We start from the raw sequence: 13164 nt of genomic DNA on the forward strand, positions 1-13164 counted from the left end.
TACCATGACAACAATGCAGTACGGGGGATGCATACTGCCACTAAAGAGATTGAAACCTAGTTATATCCAAGATCTCACAACCCAGAGGCAGAAAAAATCCTCAAGACCAAGGAGTAGGTGCAGACTAATCACCGAGTTCATATGAGTAAGCTTCGGTGCAGAACTGTGATCAATCACAATGGTGTTTTTTCTTTTTTAAAAAACCCTACAAATTTGTTTTTTGAAAACCAGAGAAAGAGTTAAAACACAGTAAGCTTGACCCTAATAGTCTTAGGGTTTTCACAGAAGGCCAAGCCAATAGTAACATCATCCCAGGCCATTCATTATTAAGATTATCCGTGATTATAAATAGAAAAAACAATTTCTAATACTGTCAGAGAGAAAGTTTGAGAGGCATTTGAATCTGGTATTTCTTTGACAGGAACAACATCCACTTGGAAGGAAGAAAGTACTTGCTCTTTTATTAAACTACAAATTAACCTTCTGAGACTGCAGCTTGAAAGGTAAATTTGCTTGAGGTTAAAAAAAAAAAAAAAACCTTTCCAGAGAAGAAAGAAAGAAGAAAGCTCAGAAAACATTTAAATACTATAACCTAAAATGTCATACTGCTCGCAGGAAACTCAGTCATCTCTCAAGTTGCTATTCAACTTCATGAACTCACTTTTCTGATCCAACATGAATAAAGTGTCTGGATATGGCAGCTTCCTACATGTGACTGTGCCCAAAACAAACTAGGAAAAGAATTGATGCTGCCACAGAGACCCTACCTTGGCCTTATTTCTAAAACCCACTGTGTAAAGTGGCTGTCATTTTCTACTACAGGGCAACAGCAACAGTAATTTCCTTTCACCTAGCAAGAAAGCTTGAGATTTCCAGCTTAATTTCCTTTGAATAAACAAGCTAGCTTCCTGCCTGCATCTGTGGAAACTGACTGTTGGCATCAGAGTCTAAAAGGGAAATGGCATGCAACAATTTCTTCAACGTGGAAGTCTTCCCTGGAGATGCACTGGTGGGAAGGGAGACCCCAGGGACAGCAGTTAGGTTCAAACTGCTGGTAGGTCCTCCAGTTCTTTGTATTTTGAAATAGACCACATAAAACACCGGCAAAATGATTCCGACGAGAAGCATGATGAAAACTGCATTCCACCACTGAATTCCCCAGTCCGCACCATTTGTCACTGTCTCCTGACTAAGTGGAAGCAAAGGATGGCTGGGGGTTTCTATGGGATGATCTTCATTGAAATATATTTCTGGTTGCACGGCGCTCTCAATATCCTGATCAATTTCCTTAAAAAAGTCGGTTAGTTGACTGGAACCAGCACAGCTGCGACCGGCAGTTGTGTCTTCGGGTTCAGGCACTTCGACAAGTGCCAATGGCGAGCGGAAAGATGTACTCTGGAGGGGTTTTAATTCTTTGCTGGTCTCTGTTAAAACTCCGTAATTCTTCACTGGAATCTTGATGGATTTTAAAGCGTATAAATCCTGTTCTCTGATGAAGTTGTTTACTTTCTTGATATCCGCAACCTACAGAGAGTCGGAAAGTAACAACACTATCAGATGGCACTCCCCCCACACAGGTAACACTTGTTAACATTTGAGAGAAGGTGAGAACAGCTCCCTTTATCTGAATTACACGCTGCTTTAACTCAATTAGAAGCCATGATTTTATACCCTTAAAATAACTAGGTTGCCTAGAAACTTCGATAATTTATAACCATAGTACGCAAATATAAATAGTCATTTAGGATGAGACTATTCAGTAGGAAGATTGTTCTTAGATGAAACAGAATCAAGCCAAATCAAAGAAATAAACCAAATTTTTATTCTCTATAAGTACTTTTCAGCTTTTTGGGCAACAGTGCCCCCATCTGGCACATTCACCACGTTGACATAAGGACACCTAGATAAGACGCACAATTCTCTGGGGTTTTTTTTTTTGTTTTTTTAATGATATTTGTTAAGCACGTACTGTGTCATAAGGAATAACACCAGAGGACAACGGACTACACTTACAGCATCTGCTTTCACTATGGATGTTTACTTTGGTTCTAAACACACATCTGGACTCTTCCTGACAACTCCCTAATTCAATATGTATTTAACCGTAAGAAAAACACGGACAGGCATATTTTGGAACCAATAGCCACTGCAGATTAAAAGAGATCAACTGCCTGTTACTTCTGAATTCCTGAATTTAATTCAAAGCTGCGTCTTTTACGTAATGCCCATTTGGGAATTCCCCATAGCCATCAAGTGACTGATATTAGTTTAAAGAGTCATATGTAGCTTGCGAAAATGCCTTCTGCTCTGTCTTTAAAATGGGCAAAATGTTTCTCTGCTTCTCCCAGAAAAACAGAAAGTAAATGACGTATGGTTCATTTCTCTCTCAGTTAAGAGAGGTCTTCTTATATCATCGCCACAGTTAACACAACATTTATATATGCTGGCCACTTTTAATACTTTAAATTCTGAATGATTGTTCAAGCAGTTCACTCTATTTTGATGGTGGTGGGAAAAGGGAGGGAAATGACAAAGAGGCATCTGCTCCCATCCGCAAACTTGGACAAGTTTGAACGAGTCTCGGCCCTGAAGTCCTGGGACTGAGACTCTACATGAAGAAACGGTCTAATAATAATTCAATAGTATTTATTATTACTATTATTACTTACTATGTGCAGAGCACTGTACTAAGCGCTTGGAATGTATAATTTGGTAACAGATAGAGACAATCCCTGCCCATTGACGGGCTTACATGCTGGTCCTGGGATGTGTAGAGGCCCTAACCACTGTCTCGGTCCTGCCAGTTGGGTTTCTTCTGAGGCCAACCACCTCATGGAATGCTCCAATTAATCCTTTCATCAGAAACCATCACCACTGATGGCAAAACCCAGCATGCAGAACTAGGACTGGGACCCACAACACACCTTCTTTCTACTGAACCAACAACATGCTAATTTACCGGCCTGAAAAACTAAATGCTTGAAACTACCTCATTAAAAGTCCATTATTCATTCCAAAAAGTTACAACGATCCTGCCAATTAGAGTTTTTAAAATCCACTGTTTCAATAGGGCACTAGATTTATCTGGCATATATTTACTCTAAGGAAAAACATACGTACAGAAAAACAGCAACTGGATACTGTAGCAATGAATGAGAAAATATTCTGAAAGTTGATTACGTTTCATTATTTTCTTAGAAAGTGCTTTGACTAAAAACATTTCGACATTTAAAATAATGGCATGAGGGCCAAACTAACATATTCAGCACTTGAGCTCATTGCAAGACATCATTTAACTGGCCATCTTTGCTATGTCCAGTCCCTTCATAGGAATTTGGACTATCCTGTACAATATCCTTGGTTATCTGTGCGATATCAGGCACCTGATGGGTGGGGCAATTTCTCCTGTAAATTACTAATGGAGCACAGTTGAAATGACTCATCAATCCTCATAAAATCATAACTCACCAGCACTTGGAACAAAATCTTAGCAACATTTAAACAAATAATTTAAATCTGTAGATAACATGCAGGAATTCTGCAAAATAGTTCCTACTTACATCCCCAAAGTTAATCGTTCCGTAGGCTAAGAAATACAATTAAAAAGAAAAAAAAAGGATTACATAGAAGCCACAGCACACAATGAGCAAATCAAGCAGTTATAACTGAAACAAAGATATAGATTTACCAGTTAGGAAATGGAAGCTGACACCTAATGAGAAATGACTTGAAAAAACAACATCCAGGAAGGTAAAAAACATATCAATGCCAGAAAAAATGCTGCCCTCACTATCTCCAGCTGCCAGAGTCATATACAATTTGGCCAGGTGAAGCAGAACCTGCCAATTTAAGCATGGAGGCAGGAAAGGAGGAGATCTCAAGAAATAATGCAATATAGGAGGAGGAGCTAGCCTAAAATCACATCTTTGTCCCAAAGCAACAGTGCTTTTCAACCAGCGATATTCCATATGAGCCCCAGGTGGGAGAAGGACTTTGCCTGACCTGCTTATTTTGTGTCCACCTTAGTGTTTAGCACATACTAAGTGCTTTACAGATACAGTCATTATCATCAAACGCTGAAGCACCACCAGAGGTGAAGTACTATTCTGCACTATGAAATGTAAAAACTATCCTGCTAGCCGTAGATATTTTTGAATCTGCCCGTAGTGGAATTTGGGGGAATGCATGGGAATGTCCAAATAACAATTTGTTCAAAAAGATTAAGAGTAAGAAAATTACAACAGAAGGTCAGCTGCATGGCTATGTTGGAGTGGGAATCTTACTTTACAGCCATACTGGAGGGCAAGTTTGTTGAGATTATCGTCCTCGGTGATCTCTCGTTCCAGCAATATCACATCCCCCACTTTTTCTTTGTGGGGCTTGCTCTTCTGCTGCTCCTTGCCTCTTGGTCGTAATTCAACGTTCAGTTCTTCCTCAGACGTCTCGTCTGAATCGGAGTTATTTTTAAACATGTAAATACGACTATTTGGAGAACTGCTTACAACAGCAGGCGCCTGGAAGGTCTTGGATAACACGTCCTTCTGCCTCATTTTATACCCCTAAAACGAAACCAAAGTTAGATTATTGACATAGCAGAACCCAAAAGAATCAAGCTTCAAGGTCAACTCTCATTGCTGCCAACCTCTTACTCTCACTCTCTCCTCTGCCTGGAAGACCCTCCCCCTTCATGAGGAGTAGTGTGGCTAGTAGAAAGAGCCCAGGTCTGGGAGTCAAAGGACCTGGGTTCTAATTCTAGCTTTACCACTTGCCTGCCTCGTGGCTTTGGGAAAGTCACTTAACTGCCCCAGGCCTCAGTTTCCTCATCTGTGAAATGGGGTCTCAATACCTGTCCTCTAGCCTACATAGACTGAGCCCCATGTGGGACAGGGATGAAATCTAACCTGATAATGTTATATCTACTCCACTATTTAGTACAGTGTTTTGCACAAGATAAGCATTTAACAAATACTGCAATTATTATTAGATCACTATTACACCCATCTTCAAAGCCCTCTTCCGAGATCACAGCCTCTCTAGGGTGCCTTCCTTAGCAAATCTATATTCCCCACTTTATATCCCACTATTGCCACTTCTGTCCTTTCAGGCCACCTAAGCAGTTAAATGACAACAACTCTGGGAGCGCTTATGAATGTATCTTATAATCTTTATTATACTCCCTATCTGTAATTTAAGAGTGTCTCCCCTGTTGGATGGTAAACTCTTTGAGGATTGGGGAAAGTGTCTAATTCTTTTATATTCTCCCAAACATAGTAGGTTCTCAATAAATGCTATTGATTAAATTCATTTAGTCATTAGTGGGCAAGTCATTTAACTTCTCTGTGCCTCAGTTTCCTCATGTGTAAAACTCACTCATTCAATCCTATTTATTGAGCACTTACTTTTTGCAGAGCACTCTACTAAGCACTTGGGAAAGTACAATACAACAATAAACAGTGACATTCCCTACCCACAATGAGTTTACAGTCTAGAGGGGGAGAGAAAGACCTCAAAAAAAATAAAATTACAGATATGTACATAAGTGCCATAGGGCTGGAAGAGGGGAAGAGCAAAGGGAGCAAGTCGGGGCAACGCAAAAAGGAGTGGGAGATGAGGAAAAGTGGGGCTTAGTCTGGGAAAGCTTCTTGGAGGAGACGTGCCTTCAATAAGGCTTTGAAGGAGGGGGGAGAGTAATTGTCTGTCGGAATTGAGGGAGGGCGGGCAATGGAGGGAGGGCGTTCCAGGCCAGAGGCAGGACGTGGTCTGGGGTCAAGGTGCAGTGAGAAGGTTAGCACTAGAGGAGCAAAGTGTGCTGGCTGGGTTGTAGAATGAGAGAAATGAGGTGAGGTAGGAGGGGGCAAGGTGACAGACTACTTTAAGAGGGGGCAAGGTGACAGAGTACTTTAAAGCCAGTGGTGAGGAGGTTTTGTTTGATGTGGAGGTGGATGGGCAACCACTGGAGTTTACTGAGGAGGGTGACATGTCTTGAACCTTCTTGTAGAAAAATGATCCGGTCAGCAGAGTTAAGTAGTTAAGAGTTAGAGAAGCAGCGTGGCTCAGTGGAAAGAGCACGGGCTTTGGAGTCAGAGGTCATGAGTTTGAATCCCAGCTCTGCCACTTGTCAGCTGTGTGACTGTGGGCGAGTCACTTAACTTCTCTGTGCCTCAGTTACCTCCTCTGTAAAATGGGGATTAAGACTGTGAGCCCCACGTGGGACATCCTGATTCCCCTGTGTCTACCCCAGCGCTTAGAACAGTGCTCGGCACATAGTAAGCGCTTAACAAATACCAACATTAAGTATGGACTGGAGTGAGGAGAGACAGAAAGCTGGGAGGTCTGCAAGGAGGCTGATGCAAAAATCCAGGTGGGATAGAATGAGTGATTGTATTAACGTGGTAGCAGTGTGGATGGAGAGAAAAGGGTGGATTTTAGCAATGTTGCAAAGGTGGGACCAACGGGATTTGGTGACGGATTGAATACATGGGTTGAATGAGAGAGAGGAGTCACGGGTAACGCCAAGGTTATAGGCTTGTGAGTCAGAAAGGATGGTGGACTCAATGCCTGTTCACTTTCCTTCTTAGACTGTAATCACCAAATGGGTTAGTGACTGTGACTAACCTATCTTGTATTTACCCCCAGCATTTAGTACAGTGCTTGACACTTGAATACCACCCGAATAACACAATTTAGGGGAAGCAGAGAGGCAAAGTGGTGGAGTGCCAATTTAGAAGCCGCAGGACCTGGATTCTAGTCTGAGCTGTGTCACTAACCTGCCTTGTGACCATCCCTTAACTTTCCGGTACCTCATTTCCTCAGCTGCAAAGTGGAGGTACTAATACCTGCCTTTCCTACCCAACTTACAGGGTTGTTGCGAGGGCTAAAATTAGCTACTTAATGAGAACACTTCGGGAATAAAAGTGCTAGAGAAAACTAAGGTATTATTATGATACTCTCACTAAAAGATTGCCAACTCTAGACTATAAGCCTATTGTGGGCAGGGAACATGCCTATCAACTCTGCTGTATTGTACTCTAAGTGCTCAGTACAGTGATGATGATGATGACAATTATTATTATTCATTCTCTCAATCCCAAATGTAGATGAAAGGAACAACATTTATTTGATTCTGGTATAAAATGGCAAATAGCAACATATAATTGGGATTTACCCAACTCTATTCTTTCCAAATTTAAGAATTCCACCTAAGTGTGTGTGTGTGTGCGAGACAGAGAGAAAGCGAGAGAGAGAGAGAGAGAGAGAGGGAGAGAATGTGCCCATAAAATAATAATAATGTTGGTATTTGTTAAGCGCTTACTATGTGCACAGCACTGTTGAAAGCGCTGGGGTAGATACAGGGTAATCAGGTTGTCCCACGTGAGGCTCACAGTTAATCCCCATTTTACAGATGAGGGAACTGAGGCACAGAGAAGTTAAGTGACTTGCCCACAGTCACACAGCTGACAAGTGGCAGAGCCGGGAGTCGAACCCATGACCTCTGCCTCCGAAGCCCAGGCTCTTTCCAAATCCTTAAAACTAACCAGTAGAGGAAAACTTGCCAGTAGAGGAGTAAGGTACTTAGAGCAGGGAATTTTTTTACTTAAGAAACTCTAAAAATACATCATGCTATACAATAATTAATGAGAATATGGGGGGAAAGTCACCAAGGGTATCCAACTCACAAGTGACCAGAAGTTTTTTTCCCCTTTGCCGGTTGCTGTTTCGGCTACAACGCTGACTTTGTTTCTGGATAACACATCTTTACAAAGAGGCTCACTGAAAAAAAAAAAAAGAATTTTGCAAATATTAAGCAAGGCAGGCATATGTGTAAAAACTCAGAGAGTTTAAGTAATTTTGACAAGCTCAGTTTCATTTCATTTACTACTAAACCCAGCCCCCTTTTGAAGGATAGGCAGATTCCTGGTGATCTCACCGTACAGCGTGGTTGTTAACGAGCGTATAGGGTGAGGACTATGTTACCGTGACTCATTGTGCTCACTCCTTCGAGACGAGCTAGGTCCCGGCTTCAACCAGTGCCCACCTGGCTCTGCATACTGCAAAACCGAGGGCAGTTCTCTTTCAAGCTAGTTTTCTGCTCGAGGGGCCTGTCCCAACCAATAAACCATTGAGTTTAAGCTCCTTGAAGGCAGGGATCATGTACAACTCTACTGTACAGGCCCAAGCGCTCAGTACAGTGCTCCGCCCACCGACTGACTGGATCTGTCCCAACTGAGCTGGGCCCGAGCTGGCGAGAGGGATGCTGTCCGAAGGAGGATGGGGGAGCGGGGAGGGTGATGAGGAATAGGTTCCTGTACCGTGCTCCCACCCTGGGCACTCCGTTAACCCGCTAGGCCGCGATTCCTGAATCGTTGGAAGTTGCGGGGCCGAGGTTCTTCCCAGCTGGGAAAACCGAGCTGGATTTTCGCCTCGCACAGGAGGCTTGCTGCTCCAACCTTAAATCTCAGACTGGGCGTCCGTGTGGGTCGGGGAATCCGTCCGATCTGACTGTACTGTAGCTCCCCCGGCGCGTCGTCCAGTGGCTGGCACACAGTAGGCACTTCATAAACATCACAATTAGTAGTAGTAAGAATAATAACTCCCAGGTATTTAAGTGCTTACCAGGTGCCAAGCACTTTACTAAGCGCTGGGGTAGATACAGGGTAATCAGGTGGTCCCACGTGGGGCTCCCAGGCTCCATCCCCATTTGACATGTGAGGGAACTGAGGCACCGAGAAGTGAAATGACTTGCCCAAGGCAGGATTAGAACCCACGTCCTCCGACCCCCAAGTCCGTGCTTCTTCCACTAAGCCACGCTGCTTCTCTAATGACAACGAAAATAATAACACTTTGAATGCTGCTGCTCCTATTACTATTTCTACTACTCCTAATACTTAAAATAAATGATAATAAACCGGTAGCCCACGCCTCCCTGGCAGGGCAACCCGAGCTTTGCCCGGGAAGCGTTCACTCGCCCCCAGCAGAAGCTGTGGCCGGGAACACGATGGGCTGGGAGCGCTATAGGCTGCACCCGGGAGCACTGTAGGCTGGGCCTGGGAGCACTATAGGATGCATTCGGGGGCACTGTAGACTGAGGCCAGGAGCACTCTAGGCTGGGACTGGGAGCACTATAGGCTGCGTCTGGGAGCAATGTAGGCTGCATCTGGGAGCACTATAGACTGAGGCCAGGAGCACTGTAGGCTGGGTCTGGGAGCACTGAAGCTCAGATTGGGAGCACTATAGGCTGGGACTGGGAACACAATAGGCTGGGACGGGGAGCACTATAGGCTGGGGCCAGGAGCGCAGTGGGCTCAGGCCGGGGCACTATAGGCTGGGACTGGGAGCACTGTAGGCCGCATCTGGAGCACTGTAGGCTGGGTCCGGGACGCGGTGGACTGCGTCTGGGAGCACGGTGAGCTCAGGCCGGGAGCACTATAGGACTGGGAGCACTATACACGGAGCGAACTGCAGGCCATGACCAGAGCACCGTAGGCGAAGGCTACGTAGCTCTGTAGGCTGGGGGCGGGAGCACGGTAGGCCGGGACCGGGAGCACTGTAGACTGAGAACATTGTAGGCCGTGTCCGGGAGCACTGTAGGCTAAGGGTGGGAGCACCAGAGGCTGAGAGCCCTTTATGCCGCGTCCAGAGCACTATAGGCTGGGGCCCGGAGCACAGTAGACTGAGAGCACTATAGGCTGGGTCCATGAGCACGGTGGGCCGGGACTGGGAGCATTATAGGCTGGGTCCTGCAGCACTGTAACCTAAGGGAGGGAGCACTAAGGCTGAGGGCACTGTAGGCTGGGTACGGAAGCAAGGTGGGCCGAGACTAGGGGCACTAAAGGCTGGGTCTGGGAGCACTGTAGACTAAGGGTGGGAGCACTAAAGGCTGAGAGCACTTTGGCTGGGTCTGGGAGCACGGTGGGCCGAGACTGGGAGCACTACAGCCTAAGTGTGGGAGCAAGACAGGCTGAGAGCACTGTAAGCTGTGGCCAGGAGCACTGTAGGCTGAGTGGGAGCACTAGAAGCTGAGAGCACTGCAGACTGGGTCCGGGAGCACTGTAGGCTAAGGGTGGGAGCACTAGAAGCTGAGAGCACTGCAGGCTGGGTCCGGGAGCACTGTAGGCTGAGTGGGAGCACTAAAAGCTGAGAGCACTGCAGGCTGGGTCCGGGAGCACTGTAGGCTAAGGGTGGGAGCACTAGAAGCTGAGAGCACCGTAGGCTGGGTCCGGGAGCACAGTGGGCCTAGACTGGGAGCACTTTAGCCTAAGGGTGGGAGCAAGGCAGGATGAGAGCCCTGCAGGCGGGGTCCGGGAGCACTGTAGGCTGAGAGTGGGAGCACTTGAGGCTGAGAGCACTGTAGGCTGGGTCCGGGAGCACTGCAGGCTAGGTCCGAGAGCAGGGTGGGCCGGGACGGGGAGCACTGTCGGCCGGGAACATCATAGGGCGGGAGGGAGGGAGGGAGGGAGGGAGGGAGGGCAGGGGAACCCCAACCCGCCCCCGGACTCACCGCTCCACTCCGCTCCGCCCGGCCGGTCCTGGCTCCCACCGACCGTCCGGCCGGCCGCCCTCCGGGCCCTCGCGCGCCCCCCCGCGGCGGCGGCGGGCCCCGCCTCCTCGCCCGCCATTGGCCAGAGCCGTCAGCAGGGCCCGGAGGGGGCGTGGCCTCGACCCCGCCGACCAATGGGCGGAGTTGTGGGCGGGGCCTGCTGGAGTCTCCGGACGGGCCCCTTAAAGGGACCGCAGCCCCCTCCCCAGTAGTAATAATACGAGTAATGCTGGTATTTGTTGAGCGCTTCCTAGGTGCAGAGCACTGTGCTAAGCGCTGGGGCAGAGACAAGGGGGTCCCCCGTGAGGCTCCTAGTCTTCATCCCCATTTTAATAATAATAATAATAATGTTGGGATCTGTTAAGAGCTTACTAGGTGCGCAGCACTGTGCTAAGCGCTGGGGGAGAGGCAGGGACATCAGGTGGTCCACCGTGAGGCTTCCCGTCTTCACCCCCATTTAATAATAATAATAATAATAATGATGATGATAATAATGTTGGGATTTTGTTAAGCGCTTACTAGGTGCGGAGCACTGTGCTAAGCGCTGGGGGAGAGACAGGGTCATCAGGTGGTCCCCCGTGAGGCTCCCACTCTTCATCCCCATTTTATTAATAATAATAATAATAATGATGATAATGTTGGGATCTGTTAAGCGCTTACTAGGTGCGCAGCACTGTGCTAAGCGCTGGGGGAGAGGCAGGGTCATCAGGTGGTCCACCGTGAGGCTCCCAGTCTTCATCCCCATTTCATTAATAATAATAATAACAATAATGATAATAATGTTGGGATCTGTTAAGCGCTTACTAGGTGCGCAGCACTGTGCTAAGCGCTGGGGGAGAGGCAGGGACATCAGGTGGTCCACCGTGAGGCTTCCAGTCTTCACCCCCATTTATTATTAATAATAATAATAATAATTATGATGATGATGATGATAATAATGTTGGGATTTTGTTAAGCGCTTACTAGGTGCAGAGCACTGTGCTAAGCGCTGGGGGAGAGACAGGGTCATCAGGTGGTCCCCCGTGAGGCTCCCACTCTTCATCCCCATTTGAATAATAATAATGTTGGTATCTGTTAAGCGCTTATTAGCTGCAGAACACTGTTCTAAGCGCTGAGGGAGTTACAGGGTCATCAGGTTGTCCCACCTGAGGCTCACAGTTAATCCCCATTTTACAGGTAAAGTGACTGGCCCACAGTCACCCAGATGACAAGGGGCAGAGTCAAGATTCGAACCCATGACCTCTGACTCCCAAGCCCGGGCTCTTTCCACTGAGCCACGCTGCTTCTCATAATAATGTTGGGATGTGTTAAGCGCTTACTAGGTGCTGAGCACTGTTCTAAGCGCTGGGGGAGATACAGGGTCATCAGGTTGTCCCACGTGGGGCTCACAGTCTTAATCCCCATTTTACAGATGAGGTCACTGAGGCACAGAGAACAAAGTGACTTGCCCACAGTCACACAGCTGATAAGCGGCAGAGGCCGGATTCGAACCCAGGACCTCTGACTCCCAAGCCCGGGCTCTTTCCACTGAGCCACGGTCATTCATTCAGTAGTATTTATTGAGCGCTTACTCGGTGCAGAGCCCTGGACTAAGCGCTTGGAATGGACAATTCGGCAAGAGAGAGAGACCAGCCCTGCCCATGGATGGGCTCACAGTCTAATCAGCGTGGCTCAGTGGAAAGAGCCCGGGTTTGGGAGTCAGAGGTCCTGGGTTCGATTCCCGACTCTGCCACTTGTCAGCTGTGTGACTGTGGGCAAGTCACTTCACTTCTCTGGACCTCAGTTCCCTCATCTGTAAAATGGGGATTAAGACTGTGAGCTTCATGTGGGACAACCTGATGACCCCAGCGCTTAGAACAGTGCTCTGCACATAGTAAGCCCTTAACAAATACCACCATTATTATTATTAATCGGGGGAGACGGACAAGAACAAGACAACTTAATCACGATAAATAGAATCAAGGGGATGGACACCTCATTAACAAAATAAATAGGGTAATACGTAATATGTACAAATGAGCACAGTGCTGAGGGGAGGGGAAGCCCTGCTACTTCTCATGTGCCAGACACTGTGCTAAGCGTTGAGGGGGATAGTGAGTCCGGGCTTGGGAGTCGGCGAGTCGTGGGCTCTAATCCTGCCTCTGCCACTTGTCAGCTGGGTGACCGTGGACGAGTCAGCGGGAAAGAGCCCGGGCTGGGGAGTCAGAGGTCATGGGTTCAAATTCCGGCTCTGCCCCTTGTCCGCTGTGTGACTATGGGGCAAGTCACTTCACTTCTCTGGGCATCAGTTATCTCATCTGTAAAATGGGAATTTACTGTGAGCTTCACGTGGGACAACCTGATTACCTTGTATCTATCCCAGCGCTTAGAACAATGCTCTGCACATAGTAAGCGTTTAAATACCAACATTATTATTATTATTAAAATGGGGATTAAGACTGTGAGCCTCACGTGGGACAACCTGATTACTCTGTATTCATTCATTCATTCATTCATTCATTCATTCAATAGTATTTATTGAGGGCTTACTATGTGCAGAGCACTGTACTAAGCGCTTGGAATATACAATTCGGCAACAGAGACAATCCCTGCCCAATGACTACCCCAGCGCTTATAACAGTGCTCTG

The 13164-nt window shown here is 46.9% G+C and overlaps 1 protein-coding gene across 1 annotated transcript; it reads right to left on the reverse strand.

Annotated features, from left to right (window-relative positions):
• Window positions 1-434: 434 nt before the first annotated feature.
• LYSMD4 (LysM domain containing 4) lies at window positions 435-10552 on the reverse strand. The gene is made up of 4 exons (XM_029066791.1): window positions 10499-10552; window positions 7677-7770; window positions 4284-4559; window positions 435-1524 (listed from the first exon to the last, which is right to left on the reverse strand). The coding sequence occupies exons 3-4, from the start codon at window positions 4548-4550 to the stop codon at window positions 901-903; spliced, it is 891 nt and encodes a 296-aa protein (XP_028922624.1). The 5' UTR covers window positions 4551-4559; window positions 7677-7770; window positions 10499-10552; the 3' UTR covers window positions 435-900.
• Between the last annotated feature and the right edge of the window lie 2612 nt (window positions 10553-13164).

The sequence above is a fragment of the Ornithorhynchus anatinus genome, chromosome 5 (genome assembly GCF_004115215.2).
Source record: "Ornithorhynchus anatinus isolate Pmale09 chromosome 5, mOrnAna1.pri.v4, whole genome shotgun sequence".
NCBI lineage: Eukaryota > Metazoa > Chordata > Mammalia > Monotremata > Ornithorhynchidae > Ornithorhynchus > Ornithorhynchus anatinus.